Raw genomic sequence first — 16943 nt, forward strand, 5'->3', positions numbered from 1 at the left:
GATGGAGATTTATTATTTAAAGGGTGTAATGTTATTTTATTGTAAAAGGATCTATAAAGTGAGGATAGAAAAAAAAAAAAGTAAATAAAAGGATTGGTATTTTCATCTCAAGACTTGAATTCTTCTGGAACATGTATAACAAAATTGACAGACAATCGTAGATGAACGTGGATCTCGCACAGTAAGTCTCGCACTCATGAACAATGTGCGTGTGTGAATGATTGATGTTAGCTAAATTCTTTATAGTTGTACATATCATGTTTGTCACTAAATAATAGATCAACATATTTGAAAGTTGGATATGCACTCAAAAAAATCCTGATTGTTTTGTTTTAAGTTTCAACAACCCTTCAACCAGCTCACATTTTTGTCAAGCTTCTTGTTTGGGACCAATTCAGGATAATTCAATTCACATTAAGTGCTAGATAGTTGTGTATATTCAATCAAATTAAGCTACCTTTTAGATGAGTTCATTAAATCCAAATACAACTAATGAACAAAATCCAAGTGCAACTAATGAACTAGCATGTTGTTTTTAGTAAGCTCATGTGATTACTGTTTTGGACAGCCAGATATTACTTTTTTTTTTTTGCTATCCTTAGTTAAGATTATTTTAAACTAAAAGATAACAAAACACTGGAGCCAATAACAGTTTTTTGTTTTGTTTTTGTTTTTGGATAAGCAGCCAATAACAGTTGTAAATAGTTAAAGGACCAGAAAGTATCATGGACAAGTCTGTTGTTTCGCCCTCTCGAAGTAAATCTCTAATTAGTGATAAAAACTCAATTTCTTTTAACTCCATTGAGAAAACTACATCTTATTGTTTCTTAAGTAAATATGTTTTGAACATTGCTTGGATAGTACGTTACAACACTTATTGCTCGTTTGGTATTTTTGCTTATTTGGGACCATAAGTGATTTTTTGAAATTTTTTGAAGTCCAAACCCTTTTGTTAAAACGATTAAAAATCACTGTTGTTAAAGAATTGCTGTGAGCCAAAGTCATTAGGAAACCCAATTGGTTTTGGACCATGCCGACCATGTTGACTAATATTTAAAGAATTTTTAATTGTAATGATACTTTCACTAATATCCAAATTTCATTTTGATTATTAAACTTGTTTTTGAGTCAATTGGTCCTCCAACTCTTGTACGTGTCCTAGTTCAGTTATTTTGTCAATTTTTCTGTCCATTTAGAAAGGAAAACTGCCAATTTGAATACAATTATTCTCTAAATACATATGAGAATTTGAGAACTAAAGTGACTCAAAAACGAATTACATAACCAAAATATAACTTGGGTATAAATTCAGGACCAGGTAAATCCCATTGAATACTAACTTTATCTTATCCATTAACTTACCCAATAAACAAAAAATAAAATAAAATCGGAAAATATATAAATATCCTGACGGGAACACAATAATCACGTCGCACCAAAAAACAATATTAATTTAATTGGGAATGACTGTCGAATCCGATTAGGAAAATAAATAAAAAATTGGAAAAGGGACAAAAGATCCAGAGGCCTTGAGAAATTTCCCACAAAACCTTCCCCAACAAACAAAAATTAAAGAGAGAGGGGAGAGGGTACCAGGTGACGTGGATGATCCGTGTGGCCCAGCGCTAAGGAGAAGCAGAGCAAAGCAAAGCAAAATTGCAGTGGAGATCAGTTCATTATTTGATCTCTCATCTCTCTCTTGTGTGCGTGTGGTTTTTGACACACTGTTTCACACAACAATTACACAGACACACAACCACAGACTCTGAGATTGAGAGAGAGAGAATGGGAGAGTGCTGTCCTCCGATGGATCTGTTCAGGTCGGAGCCTATGCAGCTCGTCCAGATCATCATCCCCATCGAGTCTGCTCACCTCACTGTCTCTTATCTCGGCGACCTCGGCCTCCTCCAGTTCAAAGACGTACGTCCTCATTTCTCTCTCTCTTTTCTGATTCTCAATTTTCTGTTTCAATTATAGTGAATTCTACGTTTTGGATTGGTTTCTGTGCGGAGAACAAGAAAAAACCCTAGCTTGACACTGTTTGTGATTGGAATTCGCAATTGGATTTGATTTGTGGAAGTGTTTTTGTTTTATGAGATTTAGGGTTTCAGTTTTAGGTAATACGACGATTGAATTGTTTGATCAGTAAGTGGTTTTGGATTCTTTAGCTTCTAATGGACTCAATTTCGGATTTTTGTGCAAAATGAAGAGTTTGATCAGTTGATTCGTTACCATTTATGTGCATATGGATCAAGCTTTCTCTGCTGCTGTTGCCGAGATTATCACATACTTTAGAGTGTCACGAAAAAAGAAACTTGATTATCAAAGTATTTAGCTTTATGAGCACCTAATACATAATTATGGCATTCTCAGATTTTAGGTCTCTTGGAAATTTATATAAGTACCGGGACAACCTGTATAGTTGTGACAGAACTAACAAACCAAAAGCAGTTTAGATCTCTTTCATCTGAGCTATAGACAAAGTATGTGTATAAAAGAAAAAACAATTGTTTTGCTAATTCCTATACCAGAATGTACAATATTCTATAAGTTTAAAGAACTGATGGTTAAGTGTAGAAAGTCCTGGTTTAGGTGGAGGAGTAAGAAGATGATGAGATACATAGCATCCTCAAATGAGGAAAATATTTAGGGGTAAGCGGATAAGAAATATGAGGATTGCACAAGGGTTTCACCTATTTTATAATCAAGAGAGGCTTTAATACTTTTTACTTGGTTTATGCATACAATTTTGTGAAGAACTAATATCTGAAATTCATCAATGTGAATTTCTAGGTGTTGCACAGCTTGCTCTTATCATGAAGCACTATGCTAGCTTTGTTATTTGTCTTTCTTAATCTAATAAATTGTTATGTTGCTTTCAGGATTTGTTTTTAAAGTTTTATCTGGAAACTAATGTTTTTGATGTCTCATTCTTTCAGCTCAATGCAGAGAAGAGCCCGTTTCAGAGGACTTATGCTGCTCAGGTGTGTTTATGTTCCTTAGCTTACTGATAAACCACATTTTTATTTTGCATTGTGTTTACCTTCAGTTGTGTTGTCGGGGATATGATACTTCTCATTAAAAGGAAAAAAACTGCTCATCAAAATCGAGTAGTAAGAATTAGCAGGAAAAGGAGGGAAAATCTAAACTTTAAATTTCTTTCCAATAGTTTATGTTGTCTTAGAGCTTTTCAAAATAATCTTTGGAGCTGTACTTTATGATTAATTTTAATGTAAAAGGCCTTCTTAGATTGCCAACATAAATAAATATTTGGTCCTTTCTAATAACGTGTGTAGAACTGTACTGTTGTTACCTCCTCCTTTGGGATGATTGACATTCAAGACATTGAACGCTCTATTGTATCCACTACGCTGGCCATTTGAAGATTAATTTCTGACCCATAGCATATCTTTAGAAGTTTATGGTGATTTTGAAACAGTCGCAAATATATTTTATAATATTGAGTCAGGAACGTGCCACTTTAACTGAAAATATTGACTACATATTAAGAAAGGGAAGCACTCGGCCCAGTCAGCTATTAGTGGATGCAATCCTCAATGTAACCTATTTTACCTAAAGTTAGCTTTATAAAATGAACATAGAGTTCAGGTACATTTTTGGCTGTTCCCTCACCCCTTGGTGCATGCGAAGAGATCCTTTTGCATGCTTAGGAACTTGTAAAGGTTTTTCAACTATGCTCGTTCTAATTGAATGGTCTTGTTGATAATCTTCTTTTGATATACACTTAATATTGAAGTGTGGTCAAGTTAGTTGTTCAAACAGTTAACCTCTCATATTGCCTATTTCTTTATATTCTTTAACATTTTTTGGCAACTTAGCTAGTTTTGCTTGTGAAATATTTTAGATTGTTGCGAACCTAAAAAGAGTCTTGTAACCTGCACTGCATATCCTATTTATAAGGTGGATACAGAAATTATGTCTCCAATGACTTATTGATTGGTCATTTATTCATTTCCCTATGTAGATTAAAAGATGTGCAGAGATGGCTCGCAAATTACGTTTCTTCAAGGACCAAATGTTAAAGGCAAATTTGCCTTCTTCAAAGTCTAAAAGACTAGTTGACGTCAATGTGGACGACCTGGAGGTATAATAAGGTGTTTGGTGCCTAGCTAAAGATGCTTAATATTGCATGTTCTAACGCTAATTTTGTGTGTATGCTAGGTAAAACTTGGTGAATTTGAGGCAGAGCTGATTGAAATGAATTCGAACAGTGACAAGTTGCAGCGTTCATATAATGAACTGATAGAATATAAGCTTGTTCTGGAAAAGGTGACAGCCCTTTTTGCTTGTTTGGCCAAAAAAATATCATTGCAACTCTATTACCATGCATCGTGCATTATTAAGATATCAGAACATACTCTATCAACTAATGGTGTGCTAAGTTCGGTGTTTATCTAATTTCATTAAGCTCTCAAGTGACTAAAAAATATATCTTCCTTTCAGGCGGGTGAGTTTTTTCACTCAGCTCAAAGCAGTGCCGCGTTGCAGCAAAGAGAAAATGAATCCCGTCATATTGGTGATGAATCCCTGGACACGCCTTTATTACTGGAGCAAGTATAGACTTCAATTTTGGTTTTATAGTAATAAGGTTAACCACAGTCTTCTGCTTTTACTTAGTTCAATTCTTTTCATTTGGCTGTTGTGAAGGAAGCATCAACTGATCCATCAAAGCAAGTTAAGTTGGGGTTTCTCACTGGGCTTGTTCCTAGGGGAAAGTCTTTGGCATTTGAGAGGATTCTTTTTCGAGCTACTAGGGGTAATGTCTTTCTGAGGCAGGCTGTGGTTGAAAATCCTGTCACCGATCCTGTTTCAGGAGAGAAGGTATGGACACATTGTTTCCTGCATTTTTATATTCTTGGTACGATGAAAGGAAGTTTTTATTGTTCTTTTGGTACCCTTTATTATTTATAATATAAGGACAAGAAGCCATTAAATCTGACTGACTAGCTTAGTGTAACAAAGTATACTATACAATCAACTCAACACTCCTACCCAATCAAGTTCACTTACAGTAAACGGCATATCCTCAATATGTTTAAACAAAGAAGTCGACTAGAGAGCTTAGGTATCTAAAAACCTCTACCTCTTCCCCTCTGTCATAAAAACCTTCTTCCTTTTCTTTTCAACCAAACAGTCCAAAGGATCTTGGGCTGGAGGAGTTGTGGGAGAGAGTTAGATTTTGGTCCCCATTATGGGCATCTGTTTCAAATGAGTTTGAGGGGGTGTCTTTTTACTATTTTAGTAGATAGGAAGGCTGCTGTGAATTGCCAAGCCATAAGATTATTCTTGTCAAATGTGTTGTAACTGTCTTATTCTGTATCTCTGAGTGGACAACTTGTCTACGTCATTGGATTGTTTCAAATTAATAAAAGGTTTCTTTCTCCTCCCAAAAAAATTCAAAATGAAGCAAGAATTTCACACCACCAAGGAGTAGTCATTTTCTTGGAAAATAGCAAAGGGTAGGCTTTCACTATTACCATTAAAACTGAATATATTCATTTTATGCATTTGCTGTTACCTTCTGCATCTTTGCATAAGTCTTAGAGAGAGCTGTAGGTGGTGCTGACTTCTGCCAGTTCTGAGATGGGCCCTCTGATATTTGAATGGGATTAAATTTTTTTTGCTCGGTGATGACAATTTATTATCCTTGTTGCATTTCAGGCCATTCTAAATTTCTTATATTCCATATAATGGTCTCATCAACAAATATCTTCCTTGTAGTGGGAGTATGTCGATGTACATATACATAGTAAAAATCATTATTTAGCAATGAAAATTGATAAAATGCAAACCTTTATGCATGAATACTGGATATATGGTTAGTTTATTATATAATATGGCACTGTTATTTATCTTTGAATGTGAATTATGATCTGCAGGTTGAGAAAAATGTTTTTGTGGTATTCTACTCTGGAGAAAGAGCAAAGAACAAAATTCTTAAAATATGTGAAGCTTTTGGAGCCAATCGTTACTCTTTTCCTGAGGACCTAGGTAGACAAGCTCAAATGATTACTGAGGTATGTACTATTGTTTCTCTTTGGATTATTTGGCCATGCTGATGCTTCCTTCATTCATATTACATTTCTGTTGTTTTCATGTGTGCTCTCATTTTTTTCTTTGCTCTTTTTTCTTTTTTTCCAGCATGAAGTATGCCAACATTTTATTGTTTATACTTCAACTAATTAGTGATATAGTTAGTTTGTTAACTTCTATGACAACCATGCTTAGAAATCCAAGTTAGCCTTTTTGCAGTTGTTACCTGATCGATTAACACATGAAGAAGTTGCCTTCTGGGCCTCGATCAGCATAGGCGATTTAGCAATGTTTTTTACTTCCAATTTTTATCCTACTCCTGACAATGATAATTATTTTAGGGTTTAAAATCATCGTTTTGAGCTTAGATTTTAAGGTTTAAACTCTCTGGTTTTGAGCTACCTGAAAACCAGGGAGTTAAGACCTTCATAGCTTCATTTGACAACCATATGTTTCAAATTCAGGTTTCAGGAAGAAGTTCAGAGCTAAAGACTACTATAGATATCGGACTGTTGCACCAGGGAAGTTTGTTACAGACTATTGGGGAGCATTTTGAGCATTGGAACCTTTTGGTAGGTTTGAATTATTTTACTGAATGAAATTTATTCATTATTTGTGCGGAGAATGTTTGCTATATTGCAAAATGTCAAGCTATTGACAATGTTTCTTTGTACTTGTGAAGGTGAGGAAGGAGAAATCCATATACCATCATCTTAACATGCTTAGCCTTGATGTAACAAAAAAGTGTCTTGTGGCTGAGGGGTGGAGTCCTATTTTTGCATCAAAACAGGTATCCTTTACTTACAAAAAAATTCTCTGCAGTATGATGAGTCCTCTTTCACCCAGTTTGAATTAAAAGGTTTGAACTATGACATACAAGCCAAATATGTTATTGAGGTTTCTTTGTTTGAATTGATTTGTGCAGATCCAGGATGCATTGCAGCGGGCAGCATTTGACTCCAACTCACAAGTTGGCGCTATTTTCCAGGTTTTGCACACACAGGAGGCACCACCTACCTATTTCCGCACAAACAAATTCACTTCTTCTTTTCAAGAAATTGTTGAGGCATATGGGTGAGTTCCGCTGCAATATCTTGCTATTCGGTGCTTCTTTATTGATAATTGCAAAAGTTAAGATTCTAATTTTTTTTTCCCAAGGAGGTTAAATATAAGAAATTTAATGAGTTTATTTATTAACCACTGTCATTCTGGACTTTCCCTAGTAAGGTGTGGGGGTATATACTGAAATTATTTATCCACTTTGTGTAGTTATTGTGATTGATTTACTCTGCCATCTCTAGTACTTCCTTACCATTATCATGTGAGCTAGATAATAGCTTGTTTTGCCAGGTAATATGGGGTAACAATCAAAGATTATAGTGTCCCTGAATCATCTCCTGCTTTAATTCTTAATGTTCCATCTAATGTAGCAATTAATGAAGGCGTTTGAAGTGCAACATTAGTGACTTTAGTAAGAAAGCAACCCCTACATTGCACTGATACGAATTTTAGAATTTGAAAGCACAAATTGCAATGTTATTTTATTGTTTCTGACAGAAATATACACAAGATTCCAAAATGTTTTGTTTCAATTCCATTGCAGGGTAGCTAAGTATCAAGAAGCAAATCCTGCTGTATATACTATCGTGACATTCCCATTTCTTTTTGCTGTCATGTTTGGTGATTGGGGACATGGAATATGTTTGTTACTTGCGACACTATATTTAATAGGCAGGGAAAGGAAACTTTCTAGTCAGGTATTATTTACATATGATTTGTAATCACTTATTTTGACATGTCCAATCTCAACAATTATATTGTTTCATTATAGTCCATTGTGTAGGATCAAAGATTGATGTATTCCCTACTGTCTTCTATGCTAGTCAGCTGTTCCATTTTCTTTAATTTAATAAAATGCCAGTGAATTTTCTCCTATATTTTTAGATATTATTTAGATAATATTCTCATATCAAGAAAGATGTGAACCATTAGCCATTGTGACACTGACTGTATGTTGCTTATTGCCCCAAGTAGTAACCAGTATCTGAAGGTCTCTTATGTGCATAATTTTGATTCTTAGCCCATTAGGTGGTAGTGACTTTGTTCACTTTATCCCATCTTGTTATGCTCTTCAATGCTTTTCTGATTGTTACCGACTCAAAACCTGTTGGGTAATTATAGCTTGTGTGCAATAAGCTTAATGAATGAGTTAGAAAACTTGAACCTTGGAAGATCCCAGTTTGCCTTTTTCCCCCGCCTCCTTCCCCATCCCGTTCGGGTATTGTGATTGTTTAATAAGTTGCACTACTGTGATAGAATGTGTCTTTTACCTCTATGATGTGAGGAGCAAGGCGGTGTTCTTGGTTATACAAGATTTAGTTTGTCGGCATTTGAACATCTGATATTGGCATACATGTGCTTTATGAATGAGTTTAAAAACTTGTGTGCAATAAGTTTAATGAATGAGTTAAAAAACTTGGACCTTATAAAAATTGGAAGATCCCAGTTTGTCTTTTTCTTCCCCCTCCCCTTCCCCATCCCGTCAGGGTATTGTGATTGTTTAATAAGTTGCACTACTGTGATAGAATGTGTCTTTTACCTCTATGATGTGAGGAGTAAGGTGGTGTTCTTGGTTATACAAGATTTTGTTTGTCAACATTTGAACATCTGATATTGTCTAATACACGTGCTTTAAAGAAAGTTTCAATTTCATTAAGCCTGCAAATTCTGTTGTTTTGCTTCTTCATGAGCATGTTTGCTCGGTGTAATTCTCTTTTGATTTCATTTATTGTGATTACTTTCCTTTTTTCACTTTGTTACTTGAAATGCAAAGGACACGAGGAACATTTTCTTTTGGTATGTAGGTTCTTAGCATTTTTCCTTTCACATGCTAGTTATATCTAGGAAGCAATTTTTTTATTTTTTATTTTTCATGTTGTCTAGATGTAAGAATCTAATTACATATATTTATGGTTTTACAGAAGCTTGGAGACATCATGGAGATGGCCTTTGGTGGCCGTTATGTTATTTTGTTGATGGCAATTTTCTCAATCTACACAGGTTTAATCTATAATGAGTTCTTCTCTGTCCCATTTGAACTGTTTGGCAGCTCAGCATATGCTTGCCGTGATCTTTCTTGCAGGTATATGCTAAAACTTTGGATATGCCTCTGCTGCCTTCATGTTTTGAATTGTTTGTAATAGTCAACTGAAATTCTTTGTATGCAGAGACGCTACTACAGCTGGCTTGATTAAGGTGCGTCCCACTTACCCATTTGGCCTGGATCCTGTATGGCATGGATCCCGCAGTGAGCTTCCATTTCTAAACTCATTGAAGATGAAAATGTCAATTCTTATTGGGGTGGTCCAAATGAACCTTGGAATTATAATAAGTTATTTCAACGCCAGGTTCTTTCGAAGTGGAGTTAACGTTTGGTAAGCTGTGCTATTCTTTGTTTTCTAATCGTTTTAATAGAACTTTCATTTTGACCACTAGAGGCAGCAGGTGCATACACTGTAAATGTGAATAATTTTCATATTTACTGTGATTACTTACCTCTAGAGTCACATCATTAGTTTCTTCTATAGCCTGCTTCTGACCTTGTGTATAACTGGTATTGATTCATATGTTGCATTGCCCAGGTTCCAGTTTATACCCCAGATTATATTTTTAAACAGTCTATTTGGCTACCTGTCCGTTCTCATTGTTATGAAGTGGTGGACTGGTTCAAAAGCTGATCTATACCATGTAATGATATACATGTTCCTAAGTCCTACAGACGAGCTAGGTGAAAACCAGCTTTTCAGTGGTCAGAGAACAGTTCAGGTAGCCCCTCTATCAGTTCTTTTTAATCTTATTTTTATTTCTCTTGTAAACGTGAAAACATGTGAGTATTTCTTATATTTCGTTTGTTCTTTTACCAGCTTGTGCTATTACTATTGGCTTTTGTTTCTGTACCATGGATGCTCTTTCCAAAGCCCTTTATATTGAAGAAGCAACATCAAGATGTATGTTTGTAGACATCCTTTCACTAAGTCCCTCTGTCATTTTGGTCATCACTTTTTCCCCTTATTTATATTCATCCGCTGCTTCTGATGGTTGTGTTATTTCAGCGGCACCAAGGCCAATCCTACGCCCTACTTGAGAACACAGAAGAGAGCTTGCAAGTGAATTCAAACCATGATGCCCATGGTCATGGGGAGTTTGAATTTAGTGAAGTTTTCGTACATCAAATGATACACACAATAGAATTTGTACTTGGAGCAGTCTCAAATACAGCTTCATACCTTCGTCTATGGGCTCTAAGGTAGTTTCCAGGAACTTTAACTGCCATTCTTGGCTATTTTGATGAACATTTTGATGTTCGCCCATATTCAGCCATCGGTGCACATGCATGTACATGTATGTATTTGTTTTTGGGTCTGCATATGCGAGAGTCTGCATTTGTTATGTAGGTATGTGTGCTTGATACTGATTGATTTCGATGTGTGTTGGCATCCTATGTTGAGAAGTGTTGAAATAAAAAACAACTTTTTGGCATCAATAAGTTTAAAATTGAAGCAATAACAAAATTTTCTTAAGTTGTAAATTGTTAACTTTGCATGTTTGCTCTACAGTTCGTTTTGATGTGCTGCCAAATTGTTGAACTATGTATGCATGTATTTGTTTTTTATTTATTTAAGAAAAGTCATCAACTATGGGTGTCAACTGGGGCATTCATCTCCCACTTGGTGACATGACATTGGCTAGATCCCTCATTATATTAATTGGTCAATTTGTTACTTGGTTTCTACAAAAAGTAGTACATTCTTCTTTTTGCTGTTACAGATTAGGACATGGTCATGCAGAATATATATATATATATATATATTTTTTTTAATTTTATATATTTGGGCAATAAAAGCTAATATTGTGTATTTGTCTTTTCTTTGAACTTTGTTCAGTCTTGCTCATTCAGAGTTGTCCAGTGTGTTCTATGACAAGGTTCTCCTGCTGGCTTGGGGGTACGTTTAATTCATTTATGATGCTGCTTTTGTTTAATTAGTCAGTCTTACTGGATATTTACGAAGGAAATTATAATGAACATATTGTTTTGTACATTGCACAGGTTCAACAACGTGATCATACTCATAGTGGGTATTATCGTCTTCATTTGCGCAACTGTTGGTGTTTTACTGCTGATGGAAACTCTCAGTGCTTTCCTTCATGCTTTGCGACTTCACTGGGTGGAATTCCAGAACAAGTTTTACGAGGGAGATGGTTACAAGTTCTATCCGTTCTCATTCGCATTGCTTGACGACGAAGATGAGTGATGCCCTAAAATGAAGTCCTAGGCGCTGTTTAAGCCGTGGAGTTGAGTGTGAATAGGTAAGAACCCAAGTTGATTCTTTCATTTGGACAAGTACAAGAAGGCAATTGTGTTGCACCTTGTATGGGGAGGGGGAGTTATCGGTTGGTTTTCGAATTGAGCGTCGCCCCCTTTAGCATGTTTATTTATTATTTGTTATTGGGAGGAATAAGCGAGTTTTTAGGGCCAGCATCATCTTAATATGTAGTGGCAATTGTGGCCGTGTGTAATAATGACGATATCTAATCATCTTTCTATTTATACAGTACTAAGGAAAACCAAAACTTCTAAAATTTACTACTCTCTGGCACAGTGCCGTTGCCAACTGAGCTTAAACATGCTATTTGGTAACCTAGTTCTTGACTAATATTAGATGTATTGTAGCTTCATTCAGAAAAAAGAAGTGTACACTTATAAGTGGAAGATGCGCCAAAAGGGATTTGCTGGAGGTGATGAAAGTTAAATTTTTTGTGGGTCAGCTTGTACTGAGTTCAAAACTTCAAATTCCAAATTAGTTAACAGACTCCCTATGAGGCCGCTTGGAAAAAATAAAAACTTAACATGTAATAGGGATATCACTGTTATGCAATCTCGTGGAAAAGCTGTCCTATGTTTTCTTGCGTTATTGGCCGAGGATAGTAAAAAGTGTTATTCCTTGTACAGGAGAAAAACATAACACAATGATATGTGGAAAAGCTATCCTATGTGTCATTGCGTTATTGGCCGGGATAGTAAAAAGTGTTATTCCTTTATTGGCCGGGATAGTAAAAAGTGTTATTCCTTATGCATTGAGAGTTTTTCTCCTGGAAATGAATACCAATTTTTACTATTTCTGATGCACGACTTTGCAATGCTTATTTTATTATTATTATTATTATTATAATTTTTCTATTTATTATTCTGAGTTGAAAACTTGTAGTGGCTAAAAACAAACTTGTTTTTCCATGAAATAAATAATAATTCCAGTTTAAGTGACTAGTACGGCTAAAGTAATTTCAGCAAACTCTGATGTTTTTTTTTTTCTTTGGGTTGAGAAAAGCATTGAAGCTTGAGACAACAGTTGAACACCAGAGACACAAACGACGAACTTGAAGACTTGTAACATCAAATGACAAAAGCTTTTTCTGGGATTGAACTCCAGAAGTTGGGAATAAGGAGCTGTGGATGACACCTAACAAATTACGACCATTGACCCTCACATGCAACTTTTAAAATGAAGAATAATCCGGAATTTTGAGTTCAAATGCCGGAAATAAGATATTGGAGGAAACTAAACAAATTAGAAATTTCCCATTAATAAGTGGTTGATTTATTTGTTTAGTTCCCTCCAATTCTAACATACGGCTTTTAAAAGAGCAATGGATATCTTTGGAGAGATAAAGAAAATGTGGTACAAAAGATTCTGAAGGCAGCGGAGCCATGGAGGTGAAAGGTTTTGGCCTTTGAAAGTTGTTGAAGAGTAAGCATGTATTTTAAAAGGAGGTGCTCACATCTCAATAAGAGAAGAAGAAAAAAGTTTCAATCATGCACTTGTGTCTGAAAGCAAACTCTGCGTGCCCACATGATCGACACAATTAGAATCTCGTGATAAAAGACCAAAATAAATAAATAAAGACTTTATTTGTTACATTTGATGAAAGAAAAAACATCAAATTATGACTAAGGTCTCTGTGGGCGAAGATGCATTTTCATCCATGTAGCTTCAATTGTCGTGATTTAATTCAGATAATTTATTAGTCGTTGCAATTCGAAGAAAATAACTTAATTTCATAAATTTTTTCAACATAATTAGCGTGGGTACTTTCCAATTTTTAGAGGTGTAAAAACACCAGGCACATGCCAATTTTATAGGTGTAACCTAAAACATGTTCTGATTGAAGCTCTAAAGCATGTTATTTTGAATCAGTGCAGGCTTTGTGGAAGGTGTTGAAGGGTAACCATGTATTCATAACTTGTTAATTTTGCAAAAGCATTGTTGAACTTGAAGGAAGGACCCTGTGCCAAAGTAATCAAAATCAAAAGCAATCTTGCCCAAGTTAAAACTTTTTTTTTTTGGTAACTGGATATTTCATAAAACAAAGCCAAAAGGCAGAGCCAAAACAGAACAGGACGAGACTACAAAGATAAAACAACTACAAAACAGAGAGCACAAAAAAAAATAAAATAGCCCCAGAACAGGAAGCAAAACCAGCCAAAAGCAGCCTCAGGACTGGGTGGACGAAGGCGGAGGGCAGGGCAGGCCATCGCGAGACAAGATGAAGACCAGGGCAGTTGGAGGTCTATTGACCCACGCCTCAGCGCACAACCCCCTCTTAACTTGCGAAGCTACCCAATCAGCTGCTTGGTTCGCTTCCCTAGGGACCCAAGACCACCGGAGTGAATCGAAGGAGGCCCTCAGATCGTTTATGGCATGGAAAATTGGAAACAACTGCCACTTGACACAAGGCAGAGCATCCTTTGCCGCAGAAAAACAGACCTTTGAGTTCGTCTCCATAACTATCTTGCGAATACCGTAATTCTTGGCCAACCTTAGGCCGTTCAGCAAAGCTTGACCCTCAGCTTGGTCAGCTGACAGCGCCTGGAACGAATTAGCCATACCACCAATCACCTCCCCATTATGGTTTCTAAGAACGACACCCGAAGAAGCAGCCTTTGACGTATGATCCCACGAGCCATCACAATTTGCTTTGATGAAGCCTACTGGGGGGGGCATCCAATTACGAGCAGAAGGTCTTGGCACAAGCCCCTCAGTACTTGGGGTGGTGCCACCATCCATTTTCGTGCAAATTGCAAGAAAATCATTGGCATCCCGACTCGCCGCTTTGGCCACCACATCAGGAAGGGGGAGGCCATCTTTATGATGGTCGTAAATAAAGGAGCACCGAGCCTTCCAGATGCTCCAGCACACAAAGGAGGCATGAGATAAGATCCACTGCTTCTCCAGGCTCGAGAAATCAGAGCTGCAGGAAATGGCCAAAATCCATCTATCCAAGGAAGAGAAGGCTTGCTCATCAGGCCTGAAGGATAGATTACTAGCATACCAAACTTTTCGAGCCCATGGGCATAAGAAGATGACATGTTCCACTGATTCAGGAAAGTCCGAGCAGAGAGGGCAGAGGGGGGAGGGGCTTAACTTCTTTTTGTACAGACTGGCAAATGAAGGAAGGATGCCATGGACAGCACGCCACATGAATAATTTGATCTTTGGGAGAGTTTTGCAATCCCAGATGCACTTCCAGACTTGCGTATCCACCTGGTGAGAGGATTCAATCCTATTAGGCTGAGCACGCTTGATATTCCCAGTGATCCAGTGGTAGCCCGACTTGACTGAATACGAGCCATTCTTCGAGTGAGGCCAAATCAAGCGATCAGGGGTATCTTTACCTCCAATTGGAAGGGAAAAGATCTCATTGGCCTCATCCACCGAGATCAGATTCTCAATGTCCACCAAATTCCAGGTCTTATGCTCCCAATCAATTATATCTGCCACCATCTTGGGGCCAGGGGAGGGCACAGGAGCGAGAGCGCGGAGGTACCCATGATTAGATTGGGGAAGCCAAGAGTCTTCCCACAGCCTGACAAAATTGCCTCCCATAATTTGCCATCTAGAGCCGCTCAAAATAACATCTCTTCCTTCAAGTAAACTATTCCACGCCCAAGAGGCTTTTCCACCCTTCCCAGCCTCAAGGAGACCACAATTCGGAAAATACAGGCTTTTGAGAATCCTAACCCAAAGAGCCTGAGGGTTATTAAGGATTCTCCAGCATTGTTTTGCCAATAAAGCCTTGTTAAACGAAACCAAATCTCGAAACCCAAGTCCACCACAGTTTTTTGCCTCTCCCAAGCTTGCCCACTTCTTCCAGTGAACCTTTCTCTCGGAATCATTATCTCCCCACCAAAAGGAAGCCATAATCATATTGATCTCATTGCAAAGAGTAATGGGGAATTTGAAACAGGTCATTGGGTAGGCCGGGATGGCTGTGGCTACAGCCTTAATTAACACTTCCTTTCCAGCGTGAGAGAGTTCCTTGTTGTTCCACCCGTGAATGAGCTTCAGAATGCGCTCTTTAATATAACCAAGGGCCTCTTTTTTTGAGCTGCCCCATACCGACGACAAACCCAAATACCTCCCAGGATTGTCCGCCTCCTTAATATTTAACACTGAGCACACACTTCTTTTGATATGACTTGGGGTATTTGGACTGAAGAACATATTGGATTTGTCCAAATTAACGAGTTGACCAGAAGCTGCACAGTAGGCATCCAGAATGTGGGACATTCTGCTGCAATTCTCAAGGGAGGCTTTGATAAATAGAAGGGAATCATCTGCGAAAAACAGATGGGAAAGAGTGGGGCTGTCGTTGCATAGCCTAATGCCATTAAGTCTTCCACTAGTACACTCAGATGATATGAAGTGAGAGAGAGCATCATTAACTAAGATGAACAGGTAAGCCGATAATGGGTCTCCCTGGCGAAGACCTCTGGAAGGCTTGAAGAAGCGGCCATTCTTCCCGTTCAAAACCACTGAGAAGCTTACGGAGGACAGGCACCCCATAATTAAGGAGGTCCATTTTCTGCAGAACCCCATTTTCAACATAACCCCTTCTAAGAAATCCCACTCAATGCGATCGTACGCCTTGTTCATGTCCAATTTAATTCCCAACTGGTGGTTTTTCCCCTTCTTCTTCAGTCTTAATCTGTGAAAGGCTTCATGGGCGATTAAAATGTTGTCTTGGATCTGTCTGTTTGCTACGAAGGCGTTCTGGAAAGGCGTCACAACCTCCGGCAAGATAAGCTTCAAGCGATTGGCTAGAACTTTTGAGAGGATTTTTGTCTATTGAAACCCTAAAACCCTAAACCATTTGTCAACTATTCAGAGGAGGCAAAAGAACAAAATTGTAAAGCTCAGAGTGGACGAGTTTCAATGGCTAGATCAGGAGCACCAAATCAGGAGTGAGTTTGAAAACCACTTTGAGAACTTGTTTAAATCCAGCGGCTCAAGGGACTGGTCCGAAGTAATGAGCTGTGTGCCCAGCCTTATTTCCCCAGAGATGAATGAGCAGTTAGTTCGCCCCTTATCGATGGAGGAGGTAAAGGATGCAGCTTTCCAATTGGGCTCTTCTAAGGCCCCTGGGCCAGATGGGTTTTCTGGCATGTTTTATCAGAATTTTTGGCCCATCATCAATGAGGTAATTTTTGCTGCTGCGACTGAGTTCCATGGCCGCGATAAAATGCTTAGCCAGCTAAACAAAACTCATATTGTACTCATACCAAAAGTCCCGAACCCTGAATCTGTAGGCCAATTCAGACCGATCAGCCTGTGTAACTTTGCTTACAAAATCCTCTCAAAAGTTCTAGCCAATCGCTTGAAGCTTATCTTGCCGGAGGTTGTGACGCCTTTCCAGAACGCCTTCGTAGCAAACAGACAGATCCAAGACAACATTTTAATCGCCCATGAAGCCTTGAAACCCTAAATCCTAAACCCTAAACCCTTGCTTCAAGCTTAAACCATTGAAACCCTAAACCCTTGCCCAAGTTAAAA

At 37.7% G+C, this 16943-nt stretch overlaps 1 protein-coding gene across 1 annotated transcript; it reads left to right on the forward strand.

Annotated features, from left to right (window-relative positions):
- The first annotated feature begins 1549 nt into the window (after positions 1 to 1549).
- LOC110768499 (V-type proton ATPase subunit a3) lies at positions 1550 to 11694 on the forward strand. The gene is made up of 18 exons (XM_021972250.2): positions 1550 to 1920; positions 2940 to 2984; positions 3986 to 4105; positions 4183 to 4290; positions 4465 to 4575; positions 4669 to 4842; positions 5901 to 6038; positions 6519 to 6626; positions 6737 to 6844; positions 6980 to 7128; positions 7658 to 7811; positions 9036 to 9196; positions 9282 to 9488; positions 9696 to 9879; positions 9978 to 10061; positions 10167 to 10360; positions 10998 to 11057; positions 11162 to 11694. The coding sequence occupies exons 1-18, from the start codon at positions 1786 to 1788 to the stop codon at positions 11364 to 11366; spliced, it is 2445 nt and encodes an 814-aa protein (XP_021827942.2). The 5' UTR covers positions 1550 to 1785; the 3' UTR covers positions 11367 to 11694.
- Positions 11695 to 16943: the final 5249 nt, after the last annotated feature.

This window comes from Prunus avium, chromosome 8 (assembly GCF_965620075.1).
Source record: "Prunus avium chromosome 8, drPruAviu1.hap1.1, whole genome shotgun sequence".
Taxonomy (NCBI): domain Eukaryota; kingdom Viridiplantae; phylum Streptophyta; class Magnoliopsida; order Rosales; family Rosaceae; genus Prunus; species Prunus avium.

Bases quoted from the DNA above. Each gene is read 5' to 3' on its own strand.
- LOC110768499 (XM_021972250.2), top strand. From the start codon at position 1,786: ATGGGAGAGTGCTGTCCTCCGATGGATCTGTTCAGGTCGGAGCCTATG. The intron at 2,985-3,985 runs GTGTGTTTATGT...TTCCCTATGTAG, and splicing joins AGAGGACTTATGCTGCTCAG to ATTAAAAGATGTGCAGAGAT. The intron at 10,361-10,997 runs GTAGTTTCCAGG...AACTTTGTTCAG, and splicing joins CTTCGTCTATGGGCTCTAAG to TCTTGCTCATTCAGAGTTGT.